Raw genomic sequence first — 14954 nt, 5'->3', positions numbered from 1 at the left:
ATGCAATAATATTTTCCTTTTTGTTCTAACAAGCGTTTCTTTCAAAACTTACGTTTCTCAGTGTTATTAAATAAATGTTCTAAAGAATAAATGATATTTTTTTGTGGTAAATACTAACTTTAATTTAAGCATAAATTAATAGATAGCCAAATTAAATAAAATTAAGAAATACTTCCTTAAAGCAGCTGAATTAAATTAATATTAAAGTTTATTGCAGAGCGTATTTCGTAAAATACATCCTAATATATATTAAATTATATGAAAGTTTTTAAAAATATTTAAAATGATAATTGTAAGAAATATCAAGCTTATTAAAAAACGCCGGCTAGTGCATGCCTTAATAATTTTATCTTGTATATGGTAATCTTTCTTTACTAGACTCTTAACGTTTTTGTCATCTGTGTTATTCTGGCGGCAATGTTTCTGTTTCGTTGTTAGTTCAATTTATTATAAAAATTGCTTTAAAATGAGTTATGATAGTAGCTTTCAGTTGCATTCAACGCAATTTACACCATTAAAAAACAAACGTGCAAAACATTTGTTACCAAGAGAAGATACCTTAAACCTTACGCCTATATTAAATGAAACGTCCGTTTTTAAAAATTTAAATGACACCAGTTTGCGACAAATTTTAGATGAATCTTCTGTTATCGTGAACACTGGAAACGCTGGTGATGGCTTAAGCGAGGCTTTTTTTGAAATAATACAGTCGAGTCGTCCGAGCGATGTCTTGGGAACATTACAGAGGTTAGCTCAAGTCTGCTGTGATTCTTTGGAATTAGTTGAACCATGGAACAGATACAACGCACAGAACTACTGGCTCGCTGAAGAAGCAAATACGTGGAAACTTTTGTATTGTTTGTATGCCGATTCGTTAGCCGAGCATCCGGAATCTTTTGATGGCTTGATTACAGAGGTAACCTTGTCGCAGCAAGAGTTAGTAGATGCTCTTTTTCAAACCGATTCAGAATTACGACTTATGCAGTTATTGGTGGATTGGTTAGAAGCTACCGCATCGTACCAAGAAGAAGCGACTAAAACATCTGCACCAGTAATAGGAAATAATATTCACTGGGGTAATACACTTCACGAGCTACTTATCGGAACTAGTTTATTTAATAAAGAGAAAAATAAATCCATGATCACTTGTATGGATCCTGATGCGCCTAGGAGACAAAAGAAAACAATACATACTGATGATCAGAAGGATGATAATGATCTTTGTAAGAGAATTTTCACAGAAGTCCGATGTGGAAAGTTTCAAGATGCAATTTCATTGTGTATAAATGCAGGCCAAGCTTGGAGGGGTGCTGCGCTACAAGGATGGAAATTGCTTCATTATTTACCAAAAGACAATTCCACTTTAGAAATATCAGGTAATCCATCAAGAGATCTTTGGAAGTGGTGCTCTTTAGGTATTGCAAACAATGTGTCTGAAAATATATATTACAGAGCAACGATAGGTGTCCTGTGTGGGTATCTACCAAGTGCTATTTCCGCTTGTCAAGGTAATTGGGAGGACTTACTTTGGGCACACCTAAGAGTACAGATCGAAGCAAGAGTTGATAAATTCCTTCACGAACATCATGCTACAGTTGAAGCAAACACTACACCATCAGATGTTCTTGATTTACTGCAAACAGAGCTACAAGTTGAAGAAATATCATTGCAGAATATCTTCAGTGCTGTAAAATCCCTAATGGATGGTAAAAGGGAATCAAGTTATCAAACCTGTCAAAGACATCTCATGTTAGGCAACATAAGATCTATTATGCAAGACTCATTGAATTGGCTAGAGGTAACTGATGAAAGATTCATAAGGTTCCTAGCTCATTTGATTCTAGTGTTACGGTTGATGGGAAAAGATCCACATCATGATATAGGAGACAAAATCTTGGAGAAATATATCACACAGTTGGTTGATACACTTATGGATGGGTCTGTGGAATGCCCAGAGCTTATTGCTTACTATACATCAACAGTGCCAAGGCCTAGGCAAGTAGCTTTATATGCAGACTTAATGGATAGGATACACAAGAGTGATTTCAGGAAAGGTGTAGTGAAAGCAGGTATCAGTGCAGGCATTAATGTTGCTGCATCCGCTCATGTGGCCATAAAAAAAGCCATAGCCGATATACAGCAAGGTTATGGCAACATTGAACTATCATTAACTCAAACTGCTCTAGTTGAAAAGGATAAAACATTGATTCAAAAAGTGATATCTTCTTTAGAATGGCTGTCTTTAATGGACAATCAAGTGGTAGAAGCACTTTGGTTAAGTAATGCCATGGTAAGAACCTTTATTTTCATTGGCAACACAGATGCTGCATTAGCATGTGTTGCTAATGTAATTGAGTTATTCCCCAATTTTGTAAACAAGGTTTCATCAGATTCCTCTGAATTACGAGAGCACCTGTGTTTGAAAGCTTATTTGGAAGCTATTGAGGGTTTTGCTACATGGTACAGACATTTTATAAGTGGCCAGCCTAAAGATGTGGAACCTTTACCAAGTGAGGCTTCCTTCTCTGACAAAGTTCACCATGAACAAAGGACAGCTGCTGTTGAGCAACAAAAATTGCGCTGGAGGAATGCAGTGCATCATCAATCACTCCATGCAAAGAATTTGTTGTACAATGTCATGTTATTTCCCGGTGGTTGGCTTCAGGATGATAATGATAATTCATCATCTAAAAACTTTACAGAAGATGAAAAGCAGGAAAGGAACAAACAATTGGAGACATTGAGGCGTTTATGTATTCCAGAAGTTGTTATACTGTTATTAAAGATTTTGCAGAGTGAAGATAACATTGACTGTCACAAAGAAGCAGTCAAATTAAGTGATTTAATTGCTGGAGAAAACAGATGCCTGTATAAAGTGTTCACCAAGTCCAAACTAATAGAGGTCTTGGACAGGATTAGGGAGTCTAGTATTATATTAGTTGAGAAGGGAAAAGATATGTTTGGATATGAATTGGATGAATAATTGAATTTTCTCCTAATCTATAAGTTAATGAATTCTCAATGTTAAATTATAATTAATACACCAAAAAACACATTGAATGTTTCCTGAAGAAATTTGCAATAATGTAGGCAATTTAAGTCTGAAAATATTAACCCATAAAGGAAAGATTTCTACAATAACTCAGACATGTTTCCGCCTTGGAAGTAATAATAAAAATTACTTACATTTAACATTTTTGTAATAAATTTTTGTTAATGGATAAATATAATTTGTAACAAATAATAATACTGAGTAAACATGATTCTTTAAGGTAAAATTCTTTTATTGTATGGTCCTTAAATGTAATTTTTGAGAATGTTCCGGATTTGATTACACTAATACATTTTTTAAAAAAAAATTGGGTTGAGCTTATATCAATTAATATCTATATTAACCTCGTGATGAGGAAATCATTTATATATATATGCATGGACTGTACAAATTAAATAAACCCTTTTATTGTTTAAAAGAAGTACATCTATCTTTAGTATTAAGTGGCACTTCTGAAGGAAGTTGAATATTTCTAAGGATTAATTAACTTCTTTCTATGAGAGTTCCTGAAAAGAATGTTCTCTATTAAGTCCAATTCTTTATTAATCTATTGTCACCAGTTTAAAACTTAGTATGAATTCTTGCAATAAATGGGGAGACAAAAAAGTATTTGGATCAAATTTAAGTTTTTTGGTTTCTTCTAAAAAAATATCTATTTGAACTGTGTGGTAGATGGTAGATGTGATGAAACTGGGGTGATAAATATAACATTTGCTGTGTTATGTAAATTTGGTTTGAGACATATAACACGACAATATTATACTCAACTGACATCATAGTTGATACAGTTTTCTGAATTATGTATTGTTTGTAGAAAAGCCAAAGGCTCATTTAAGCCAACTTATTTCACATCAACTAGTTCTTTAAATAATGGTGCTTCAAGTTAGATTTTCAAGGTTAGATTCTCCCATTGCATTGTCACCAGTGAACAAAAAAGGGTTTTCGAAATTCGGATTACTTCATATTAAAATTAATTATTGTTTACTACTCGTCCCTGCAGACATTGTACTGCTAGAAGTTATGTCTGTTGCATTGCAATGCAAAAAAATGTAACTTGTTTCACAGTGATCTATACAGTGACTTATGCAGGATGATTGGAAATAGTTGTAAGACCTTTAAGTCTTTTACACCTATAACTAATTGCCCTGTATCTTGTAGATTACATTTCATATTCCAGAAATGAATGTAGAATATAAATTTTCACAAGGTATAAATGTAAATAAAACAATGTTATAATTTTGTTAAACCAAAAATATATATTAATGACATACTTAACCTTTTGTAACTACTTAACAAATTGAATAAGAGAGCACTGACATTCATAAAACGGGTACTGGATTTAAATTAATCAAATCATTGCTTGACTCGGCCAAATCAGTAATAGAGACTCTGCCCCTCTGTTTGATGAATTTGGCAACATCTTCCAATTCCTTTTGGGATATATAAATAAACTTTCCCCTGTCGTCTATTACTCCTGTCAGTTCACCAGAAGCCTGAAGATCTGTTATTCTGTCAATAGCTGCTTGTGTCTTCAGTCTAAAATGGGCAGCTAAATCTTCGAGTAATACAACTTTTTGTTCCTGTGAATGACAGAAAAGTTTATTATTTATCAAATAACAAGACATAAATAATATCCAAAGAAATGTTCATGCATGCATCTTGGTTGTTGGTCTACTTGATGAGGGACCTACTCAAGCTGCGACTACAGGCTCTTGAGACGTAAAGTGGATAAGCCCTTGAGAACCTTTGGGCCAGAAACGTCTATCGGTTGCACAAGCAATGTGTCCTGCCTACATCTACTTCAGAAATTAAATTCTTCGAGCTATGTCATTGACCTTGGTTTTTCTGCGGATTTCTACATTTTTGATTCAATCTCACAGTTAAGCTCCATATATGTAAGATAATGCCCAATATTTTAAATACATATGTAAATTTACCTTCAGCTGAAGTGTTGATTTATGAAAATCAACTTTGTATTATATAGTCAAACAAACAAACAAGATTCCATATAATGTAGTTGCAGTGGTGTTAGTTGCATGCAGTGTACTTAGTGCTTGAGCCATGGTACCTTGTAAAATTAATATCTACATAGTCTACCTTAATATAGTCAATGAAGTCCTTTAACAAGTTTTCCTTATCCTGTTCCTCATTTTCGTCAAATCCTTCTCCTTCCACTGTGAAGGCAGCTTTCATAGCTTCATATTCCTCTTGCTCGCGTTTCTTACGTTCTTCTTCTGCTTTGCGTGCAGCTTCTTCAGCTTCACGCTCTTCTTCCTTGATTGACAATTAATGGATTATGGTAAATGACCACTGAGTTGTTATACAGTAAAAAAATATTTTGTTTTGTGATGAACACAATCTAGCAACCGCAGGATAGGATAGGAAGTCTCTTGACAAGATAGACATCATTGAGATAAGCCACTTCCAACTGAACTTTGAGTAGTACAATTATGTCATTTGCATCACACTATTATAAAAATATCTATAGTAGAAATTGCCTTACCCAGAAATCTCAGCAGAATAGATAATTGTTTTTTGATGAATGGAGACTAATAGCTTTTACACTAATAACCAATAACCTACCTTTTTCAGGAATGGTCAATGTTACCTGTAGTTGTTTTACTATACAATTAACAAAAAAGTTGAGGCTTTTGTTTTTTTAACTTGTACAGGTTTGATTCTAACAAAATAAATTTATCCTTAATTATCTGTAATTTGTTACAATGACCCTACCTCGGGTACCAAAAGGTTTCAAGCTACAGGGTAAATTTCATTTTCTGTATGTAATTTTATCTTATAAATTTTTCATTATATATGTGAGGGTACTTGTGAATGGATTTTATTACCACAGATTAAAAATAACAAAGAAAAACATGATGAGAAACACGTCAAATGCTAGTATTGATAAGTAAAAATCATGTCTCTCTGAGAACTTGGGACACACCCAATAGAGGCATGATTTCAAACTTATTCAATTAAAGACTCTTTTTTATAATCACAATGCTGATTTTTCATTGCTTACTTCTCTTTTTTCCTCTAATTTCTTCATTTCTTCTTCCATCTCTTCGTCTCTCTTCTTTTTGATTTCTCGCATCTGCTCTTCGGCTTCTCTTGCTTTCTTCTTTTCCATTTTAGCTTCTACTTTTGCCCGTTTCTGTACAAAAGCAATAAAAGATTCTAAAATTAAAAAAATTTAATTATAATTCAAATAAGAAATTTTCAGTACTTGAAAATAATAAGGAAATATAATACATGTGTTTACAGAATCAATTTACCGTCCTGTAGATGACAGCTGTAGATTGCAAATCTAAGTTTGTTATAACTTATGCATAAAAATGAATAAACTAATGTATAGTAATTTAGGCTATGGTAAATATATTATTTATACCCTTAGTTCCAATAGTCCAAAATTCGATATGAGAGTGGAAGTAGATCTATGTAGGTTTGACAAAATATTCGGAGTTTACAATTTGAAAGCAGTAGGTAGACGAAAATTTTTTTGCATTTAATAGTGAAGAAGTAAAAGTAAAAGTTAGCCTAACTCCAACTATTATTATAAAATGTTGTATCTTAACAAGCTCAGTGACAGTTACTTATAAAATCTTGAATATTCCATCTAATCTTCACTTTTTTGTTGACTTTCGGACATACGGTAGAAGTGTAGCTTCAAGGGGTTTTACTGGAACCAGCTAAATTTTGAAAGTAATCAATGAGAAAAAAGTTCAAGAATTCCCAATGTATACCATCTCTCTTATGTATAAGGCATAAAAATACATTAAATTACCTTAGCACCCATTTTGTCGGTAAGCTCAACTTTCGGAGCTTCTGGAATATTATCTTCTTCAGCTTCCTCTATGGCCGCTGGTTCTTCTTCAATTAATGCAGCTTGATGACGGGCAGCTGAAACAAATGTATGAGATAAATAAAATGGCCTTTATGTTTATTTTTCTTATTAAAAGTAATACAAATGTGTATGACATGTCAATAACTTCCATTGCTGTCGTTCAAAATAATCATATAATATAATACAAGTGTCTGCGATTTTAATAATTAGTTGGAAAAACCTAAAAATAAATATTGTACAATGTAAAACTATGACATTACTAGGATAAATGATGATTAAAATATATATATTATCTGTTACACAATGTCTGCTTTAGTGTTTTTATTTGATTAATTAGAACTAATAAGACTGGAATATATTGGAATAAATTAATACAAAGTTTTGTACTAATTAATTTCATTATTTGAAAATGCAAACAATGTCAGTGTATTATTCTTAGGTTATGGTACTATTAAATATAGTAGAGGAAAGTATACTAAGTTTAACAATGTATTAACTAAATTATACTAACATATTAAATTAAACTTTCTGGCCTTATTAAATCTATTATACCACTTAGACCAATATCACAAGTACACAAACAGATCATGGAGTGCAAGTGGAACTGAGTTAACCCCATGCTACATACGGTTTCTGACCATATACCTAAGAAAGTTGTAAAGGAAATTCTCAAAAGGAACGTAAACATAGCTTATCCAGTAAACTAAGAACAATTGAAACTAATGAGAGAAAGTGAAGAGATATTTGAAAAGAACTTACCATTGGCTCTCATCCGTGCTCTCTGATTTCTAACAGCTTGCACCCTTCCGGGACCACCATCTCGCTGTGCTACGGCAGCTGGCCTCGCACGAGCTACGAATAACAATGATTTTACTACGAGACTGGTGAAAACTTTGAATAATAAAGATAAAACGACGAATGAAACTTGCCATCGATTTTCAAAATATCACAAAATTAATACTTACGTTGTGACTTTACCTGAGTTACACGTAAAAATGCTATGGATAAAACAAGGATGACTAGACCGCTTATTATAGCTGCAATAATAAAAGGATCCATAGCTATTTATTTAAGTTTAACTTAATAAGTAACACTCAATATTACTTAATACAGCCTACGGTTTTAAGGTCCTGTACTTGTACACATATCACATACGAACATTTTTCTTGATTGACAACTATCGTTTGTCATAAACTACGTCATCATAAGGTGTTTAATTTGGAAAAAAGTAATTTTAAAAGTAAATTTAAAAAGATTGATTGAAATTAAGTAAATCGTAAACTTATATATCTTGAAAAACATTAGTATCCATTATTGTATTATTTTTGTCTATTTCATTACCGTGTATTTTGTTGAAGTGAAAGAAAATGATATACGAAACAAGGAACGTTATCTGAAAATGTAGCATTGGATGACGTGTGTCATGTCATATTCTCGATATTTGCCGATGTCCTTATTGTGAGCACAAAAACATCATGATTATTAAATTATCTTCTTCGGTACTCCTGATTCTACTATTAGATGTGGCCTCAGCTTTATATTTTCATATAGCAGAGGGTGAAAGAAAATGTTTCATAGAAGAAATCCCAGATGATACTACCGTTATAGGTAACACCTTTTCATCGCATCCAAAATTTGTTTTATTTTTACTTTGTTCGTTAATGAGGCTAAAATTAGATATATAATATATATTTGCTTTTACGTTTTACCATTATTTTTTAACTGGATATATATATTTGTTCGATATTTAGAAATTTTTACCGGCGCAATTAATACAATTTTTTGGATGGAAGAAAATTTTCAATAACATTCATATGCAATTTTTTTTACTTTTAGTAAATTACAAAGTGGAACTGTATGATCCACGATCTGGAGGTTTTATGCCTTCCACTCCTGGTATTGGTATGCATGTGGAAGTACGAGATCCTAATGACAAGATAGTGCTGTCTCGCGTGTACTCGTCAGAGGGAATGTACTCCTTCACCTCCACTACTCCAGGTGAACATGTAATCTGTATGTACTCTAACAGTACATCTTGGTTCAGTGGATCACAGTTAAGAGTAAGTATAATCATACTGGTTATTTTTCTACATCACATAACATAGTTAGGATATAGGCAACATGTATCCCTGACAAGCAAAAAGTCATTTATATCTTTTAGATCTTGGGGTATATATCACTCCTTTGTCTTTAATTTACTTAGCTCGGTACGGGTTAGAGACATCTTCAGCTCTTTTAGCTCATACTTAGAACTCAGGCAAAATAAAACATGTGAAATAGAAATAATGGAATCAATTAAACCTAATAATTCCTTCATACTTGACAGGCTCAGGAGTGTTAAACTAAATAAATACATAAGAAAAATACATAACTTGCTTCTTTTAGGTTCAAAAAAGCTAAACACCTGCCCATGTCATCTTTTCATTCCGAAAATTTGTAGTTTTTTAATTCGAACATGCAATAGCTATCCATCTTTCTCATTTATGTGTGAATTGCTCTATAAACCCTCTTCTTTATAATTCTGAATGAGCCGTAACTTACCATGAAAATGGACTCTTATGTATAAAATTACAGAGATATAATTGAAACAAATGCAAGCTAGAGAGTGATTACATCTTTTGCAAAGATAGATAAATCTTAAGTCTTTAGCTTGCATGCTACCTATCTCAACCTAGTTGTTGCAAGATCACAGAAATTTTCTTTATTTATAATGCATACAGAAAAAAAAAGAAAAGAAAACAATTCTTATGTACATGTTATTGTGTAGTATTTATTGAATATCTAAAGTAGCCTTTGATATATTCAAAAGGCAGTTAACTAAGATCTCTTTCATGTCTTTACATGGGTGCATTTTCAATAGCTATGCTAGTATAATTTACATAACATAGTGCTCTTTTCTATTAACTACAATGTACTATGTCATATTTTGCCATCATGCATGTAAACAAATAGTTTTTACAATACCTGGCAATAAATATTGTGCATCAACCCTTGGAAAGAGACAATCAGCTAATTTTGGTTTCATAGAGTGTCACACAAAATAGTAACAATCCGGTATCTATTAGGAGCTGTTAAAACAATGTCATTTTGTTCTTTTAATATTTATTTTTATTCTTTGTATAAAATACACCAATTTTTCTGTAAGGTGGTGGTGCAATATTTATTGCTGGGTACTGTATTAATAACTAGAGACACAAATTATTGAGTTACTGAGACATTTTGTGGTTTTAACTCAGCCCAGCAATAAAAGTATAAAATAGTGTAATATATGAAATGAGTCTATTGAAGTTAAAGAAGCTGAAATGTAAAAACTGTGTGCTGTTTTTCTTACAATTGTGCTACACTTGTTTAAACAAATGTAATTGGAAATTTGAGTATTGTAATGTGGTACAAGTTAAAAATAATAAGATATTACTGATAATGAATATGTTATATTTTAAGTATTATTAGCAAATTTATTATTTTGGATATTTTTGGAATTGAATTAGCTGACCAGAAAATATGTTTTTTAGTAGAGGTTGCTTGGTATAATTCAAATTTTTATGCTAATTTAAATTTAGAATTTTTTTAGAAAATATTTTTATTTTTATAAATGTTCAAAAATCATGTTAATAACTTGTAATATTTTTAAACAATAGTATATGACAGGAGTAGCCAAACTTTCATTATTCAAGCCATTTTTTGATATTTGAAGTTTTTCGTGAGCCACAATTTTACACTTTAACGAATATTTTTTAACAAAAATTGTATCCCAAAAGTACGAATTATGTGTATCGAAATTAGATATAACAGACATACATATATAATAGCACTCCCATTAATACTTAAGATGCCATTAATTAATTACGATTGGTATTTCGATTTCACTAATTTTATGGTGGAATTATAATATTTATTATTCACACCAGTAATTTTTTTCGATTTCCTAGGAACTGACCGACGTTATATAGATTTAAATATTGAAATAATTCAACAATCAGTTGAAGCCAAAAATAATTATTCAAAGAGCCACAGTTTGGTCACACCTGGTATATGACCTTTGTGCATTAAGATATCTTTCAAGTATTAGAATAACTTTTAAACAATTTTACAATATTTTAACCTTTATCCCATTTGTTGGTTATATTAATAACTGAATGTATTTCAGGTGCATCTTGACATTCAAGTTGGTGAACATGCAATAGATTACGCTAGTGTGGCTAAAAAGGACAAATTGACAGAGCTCCAACTTAGGATTAGGCAGTTGCTTGACCAGGTGCACCAGATCACCAAAGAACAAAGCTATCAACGGGTAAGATGGGCATATATTGCTATACCAATAACTCCATGTCAAAGCTCATATTTTGCGTAGTTATATTATTGTTTATTTCATCATACAGGGTGTTTTGTTGTAGGTCTAACTGCTTTAAAGAAGGAATATGTAGCTAATTTGCTATCCGAAAATCAATAGTTTCAATTGTAAAAACATATTTTAGTGTTAAAGCTTTTTGCTCACGAATAAGTATTATACTCATTCACCAACTCCTTTAAAGCTTCTACATCAATATTTAATTTCTCTGTGGACATGTTTTGTGGGGAATTATAAGTAGATTTATTATTTTTTTATTTACTGGACACTTATTCAGTTTCCAGAAACTCCACTAAAATATCATTAAGTAAATAGGCATGCAGGTTACAAGGTGTAGCTCTTCAATATTCACAAATTCTAGATCATTTTGTAGCATCAATAAGTGCTGATTTGGCTCTAGGTAGCTTTGCCATATGTTTTAGTCTATATTCATTTTGACATGAAATTTGATACCTATTTTGTGAACCATTTTTTTAAACCAACAATTTTTTAGATGCTTCAAATATAGAACAAACATGTTCTAACTAAAACAGCTGTTATAAAAATTAACTGAACATTAATAATGACCAAACTTGTTGGCATAAGAGAGAGACATGAGTATCAACAAAACACAATAAAACCAATTGAAAATTAGATATATATAATCAGTGAAAACTCTAAATTATCTATATGTTGAATATATCTCATATTGTTGTATACTACCTGTTTAGCAACTTTGTCAATGTGGAATATTACTTTATTAATAGACTTTTCTAGATTAAAAGTAGTTTAATCACAAATTTACTCCTTATTACTTTAGGTACCTACCACTTCAGTGATAAGTTGGAACAGATTAAAAAAAATTAAAAAAATTATTTTTGGTATATGTTCTGTATATTTATTCATAAACATGGAGTAAAAAGTGGTTATTTTAATATTACAAACAAACAGACACTCCAATTTCATTTATTTATGTTGTATAGATAATTGTAACATTAGTAATATATTTTTTCAGCAAAGGGAAGAGAGATTCAGGCAGACATCAGAAAGCACAAACCAACGAGTTGTGTGGTGGAGTCTTTTGCAGACAGGTGTTCTTATGGGCATTGGCTTTTGGCAGATGAAGCACCTCAAGAGCTTCTTTGAAGCAAAGAAATTAGTTTAAATATAATAGTTTTATGTTGTGCTATTATTCACGTATTGTAATATAAAACCCTGAAGAAAATAAAAATAATTTAAAAGTAGTTTTGTGATTTGTGGATTTTTTGTAAATGATCTGTATTTTTTCAATAAAATAACCACAGAATGTTTTTGAATTTTGCTTTTTATTTGGACAAATATAGACATATAAAAATATATTTTTTACTTAAAAGTAATTGTTTACATACATTATATACATATTTAAATTGCTTGTTGCTTGAAGAACAATTTTATTTTAGGTAAATGTATGAAGAAAATATGCTGATAAGGTACAATAATTTAAGACAGCAACGAAAAGGCTATATGCTTGGACATTGTCTGCAAAACAAATCAGAAGTACTAAAATCATTAATATAGCTCAAAGAAATGCTAGTATACAGTGACAGCATTCAGCACATAGTTTGTGTAATTAACAGCCATCGGGGGCTGAAAAGTTCTCGAGTGTCAATCACAAGCCTTTAGACACAGCATGGTTAGGCCGCCACTAGGGGGGTCATATGACACAGTTAAGGTTGTTGAAAGTTGCTTGGTGCAAGCAGAACCAGTTATTATGGTAATATTTGGGTGAAGCCTTGCAGTAGGTGTTGATTGGCTGATATAATGATAGTTTTATACATTGGGTTGGGTGGTGTAAAATTAGAGTATCAGTGTGACTACAAATATATACCTGCATGTGAGACAAAAGCATTAGGTAATGAAAATTATGTTGAAATATAGGTGTACTTAAAGTAAGAGATATGCTTGTTCTGGGCGGTTGTATCTAAAACATGTTTGTTCTGAATGGGGGATCACTTAATGTAGCAAGATATGAAACGGCAATATGGGCAAGTTTTACAAGATGTCACAATCACTATTAAGATATTTCAATAATGGCACAAAGGTTTCAAAGAGCTTTCAAGAGATTTCAAGAGGTCTCAGAAAGTGTTATGTAGTATAACAATAAGGCATCAGGGGTAAATTTCAAGTCACTTACTTTATGGTCTTTAAAGCTACTGGTAAGCTGTATGTCAAATCTAAACCTCATGATGAAGATGTCATTAATAAATTAAATTTTTAGCACAAGCTGTGTCTAGTAATTTATATTTGGAGTTCTTTCAATTCAAGTAAATCATAACTTATGTATTATTTATATATAGATAATGTACACTAAAATTTGAAAGTGAAATCTTCATAAATTTATGAAGATTTCGCTCTTAAAGTTTCTTCTAAATATTTAACAAATAAGGTTGGATCAGGTTTAGGAAAAGGAAACAGCATACTGAAATCAACCACACTTAAAGTGTTTTCTAAAGTATCACATGTGCAATAATACAAATGACCGTCAATTTGCAATTGCTCTGCTAGTTCCACTTGGTGGTTATCCATAAGTTCCTCGTTGATAACCACAAGAAGAGGTTTATTAGCGTCTAAAGCTTCCAAACAGCTTCCAGCGCCTGCGTGACTAATTACTAAATCTGCTTGTTCAATGTCTTCCTTAATAGAATCTTTGAATCTGTATAGTTTTAGTTTAATGCCTTCTTTGTCGTATTCACCTGGTTCATAGTTGCTGTTTCCTATTTGAAAGGTTATTTGTTTGCATCCGATTTGTTTTAACGCGCGAAGTATAGGCGTTGATGTTATATATTCTGTTAGTTGATCGAAACGCGTAGTACCTACGGTTATAAAGCATTTTGGATATTCTGATGGCATTATTTTGTATACGCATAAAGATACCTTTGCTTGTTTACTAGGGATGGGATGAATCGACAGGAGTAAGTATTAGTATTTAGTGGATACTTTTTTTTACCGATAACAACAACTTTTTATATCGATATTATAAAACCAAGTATCGGGTAGTTAGCGGTCATGACTAGTGGTATTTATAATTACATTTAAACGCATTCTAATTTTAGTTTTTTTATAGTTCATAAGGTTTAAATGCATGTCAAAAGGTGATAAAAAAAACAATGTAAAGGAAGATAATTCAATACTGCTAGTACTACCAGTGGATCTAAAGAAGAAACCGCCAACAAAGATTAAGATTTTTGGTTATATCACAAACTACTTGCAGTTGGTCAAAAGCGACGACTGGTCGCCATAAAAGCCGATAAAATTTCAAATAATTTGGTTTAAATATTGTCAGTAACTCTGTATATTGCTAGAGGCTATATTTTTAAGCGTGCGTAGCAGACACTGCATACAGAAATTGTCTAGCAAGCAAAGACACAGTAAAAATAATATTTTTAGGAATCATTACAAAACTTGATCGTGTATCGATATTTTATGTCCGATACTGTATGGAGTATAAGTATCGATAATTTAGTCCTATCGTACATACCTAGTTTTGACAACATCCGTAACCAAACCATGTTCAAACGTCAGTTTCCAACGTTCCGTTTAGTGCATATTTTAATGACATCAATTTCAAAACAATTTTCATTTTTAGTTATGTTTCGGTCTCTTAGTTAAAAGAAAATCCAATTTATCATCATTAGTTTTAACATAAGAAACGACATTCACATGACATTGTATTTTAATTTACTGAATTACTA

General features: G+C 31.6%; 4 protein-coding genes across 4 annotated transcripts; 2 read left to right on the top strand and 2 right to left on the bottom strand.

Annotated features, from left to right (window-relative positions):
- Nucleotides 1–420: 420 nt before the first annotated feature.
- On the top strand, nucleotides 421–3263 carry Nup107 (nuclear pore complex protein Nup107). The gene has a single exon (XM_068761388.1). The coding sequence runs from the start codon at nucleotides 467–469 to the stop codon at nucleotides 2981–2983; it is 2517 nt and encodes an 838-aa protein (XP_068617489.1). The 5' UTR covers nucleotides 421–466; the 3' UTR covers nucleotides 2984–3263.
- A 1036-nt stretch (nucleotides 3264–4299) lies between these two features.
- On the bottom strand, nucleotides 4300–8066 carry Ddrgk1 (DDRGK domain containing 1). Its single transcript, XM_068777714.1, has 6 exons — nucleotides 7862–8066; nucleotides 7656–7748; nucleotides 6837–6952; nucleotides 6075–6206; nucleotides 5150–5326; nucleotides 4300–4632 (listed from the first exon to the last, which is right to left on the bottom strand). The coding sequence occupies exons 1-6, from the start codon at nucleotides 7953–7955 to the stop codon at nucleotides 4372–4374; spliced, it is 873 nt and encodes a 290-aa protein (XP_068633815.1). The 5' UTR covers nucleotides 7956–8066; the 3' UTR covers nucleotides 4300–4371.
- Nucleotides 8067–8312: 246 nt separating this feature from the next.
- Nucleotides 8313–12523, top strand: eca (eclair). Its single transcript, XM_068777715.1, has 4 exons — nucleotides 8313–8504; nucleotides 8733–8956; nucleotides 11044–11187; nucleotides 12239–12523. The coding sequence occupies exons 1-4, from the start codon at nucleotides 8372–8374 to the stop codon at nucleotides 12386–12388; spliced, it is 651 nt and encodes a 216-aa protein (XP_068633816.1). The 5' UTR covers nucleotides 8313–8371; the 3' UTR covers nucleotides 12389–12523.
- Nucleotides 12524–12605: 82 nt separating this feature from the next.
- Alg13 (Alg13 UDP-N-acetylglucosaminyltransferase subunit) lies at nucleotides 12606–14141 on the bottom strand. The gene has a single exon (XM_068761114.1). It carries the CDS (start codon nucleotides 14110–14112, stop codon nucleotides 13600–13602), a length of 513 nt encoding a protein of 170 aa, XP_068617215.1. The 5' UTR covers nucleotides 14113–14141; the 3' UTR covers nucleotides 12606–13599.
- Between the last annotated feature and the right edge of the window lie 813 nt (nucleotides 14142–14954).

The sequence above is a fragment of the Battus philenor genome, unplaced genomic scaffold (genome assembly GCF_028537555.1).
Source record: "Battus philenor isolate CCGP_79_NKW_IND1 unplaced genomic scaffold, ilBatPhil1.0.hap1 SCAF_14, whole genome shotgun sequence".
Classification (NCBI taxonomy): Eukaryota; Metazoa; Arthropoda; class Insecta; order Lepidoptera; family Papilionidae; genus Battus; species Battus philenor.
The sequence above is the reverse complement of the archived record's forward strand: the minus strand, read 5'-3'. Positions and strand labels throughout refer to the sequence as shown.

Excerpts from the sequence above, each read along its gene's own strand:
- Alg13 (XM_068761114.1), bottom strand. The coding sequence starts at position 14,112 with ATGCCATCAGAATATCCAAAATGCTTTATAACCGTAGGTACTACGCGT.
- eca (XM_068777715.1), top strand. The coding sequence starts at position 8,372 with ATGATTATTAAATTATCTTCTTCGGTACTCCTGATTCTACTATTAGAT. Across the intron at positions 8,505-8,732 it reads AGATGATACTACCGTTATAG|TAAATTACAAAGTGGAACTG; the intron begins GTAACACCTTTT and ends TTTTACTTTTAG. Across the intron at positions 11,188-12,238 it reads AAGAACAAAGCTATCAACGG|CAAAGGGAAGAGAGATTCAG; the intron begins GTAAGATGGGCA and ends ATATTTTTTCAG.
- Nup107 (XM_068761388.1), top strand. The coding sequence starts at position 467 with ATGAGTTATGATAGTAGCTTTCAGTTGCATTCAACGCAATTTACACCA.
- Ddrgk1 (XM_068777714.1), bottom strand. The coding sequence starts at position 7,955 with ATGGATCCTTTTATTATTGCAGCTATAATAAGCGGTCTAGTCATCCTT. Across the intron at positions 6,953-7,655 it reads AGCACGGATGAGAGCCAATG|CTGCCCGTCATCAAGCTGCA; the intron begins GTAAGTTCTTTT and ends CATTTGTTTCAG. Across the intron at positions 5,327-6,074 it reads AATTAGAGGAAAAAAGAGAA|GAAGAAGAGCGTGAAGCTGA; the intron begins GTAAGCAATGAA and ends TTGTCAATCAAG.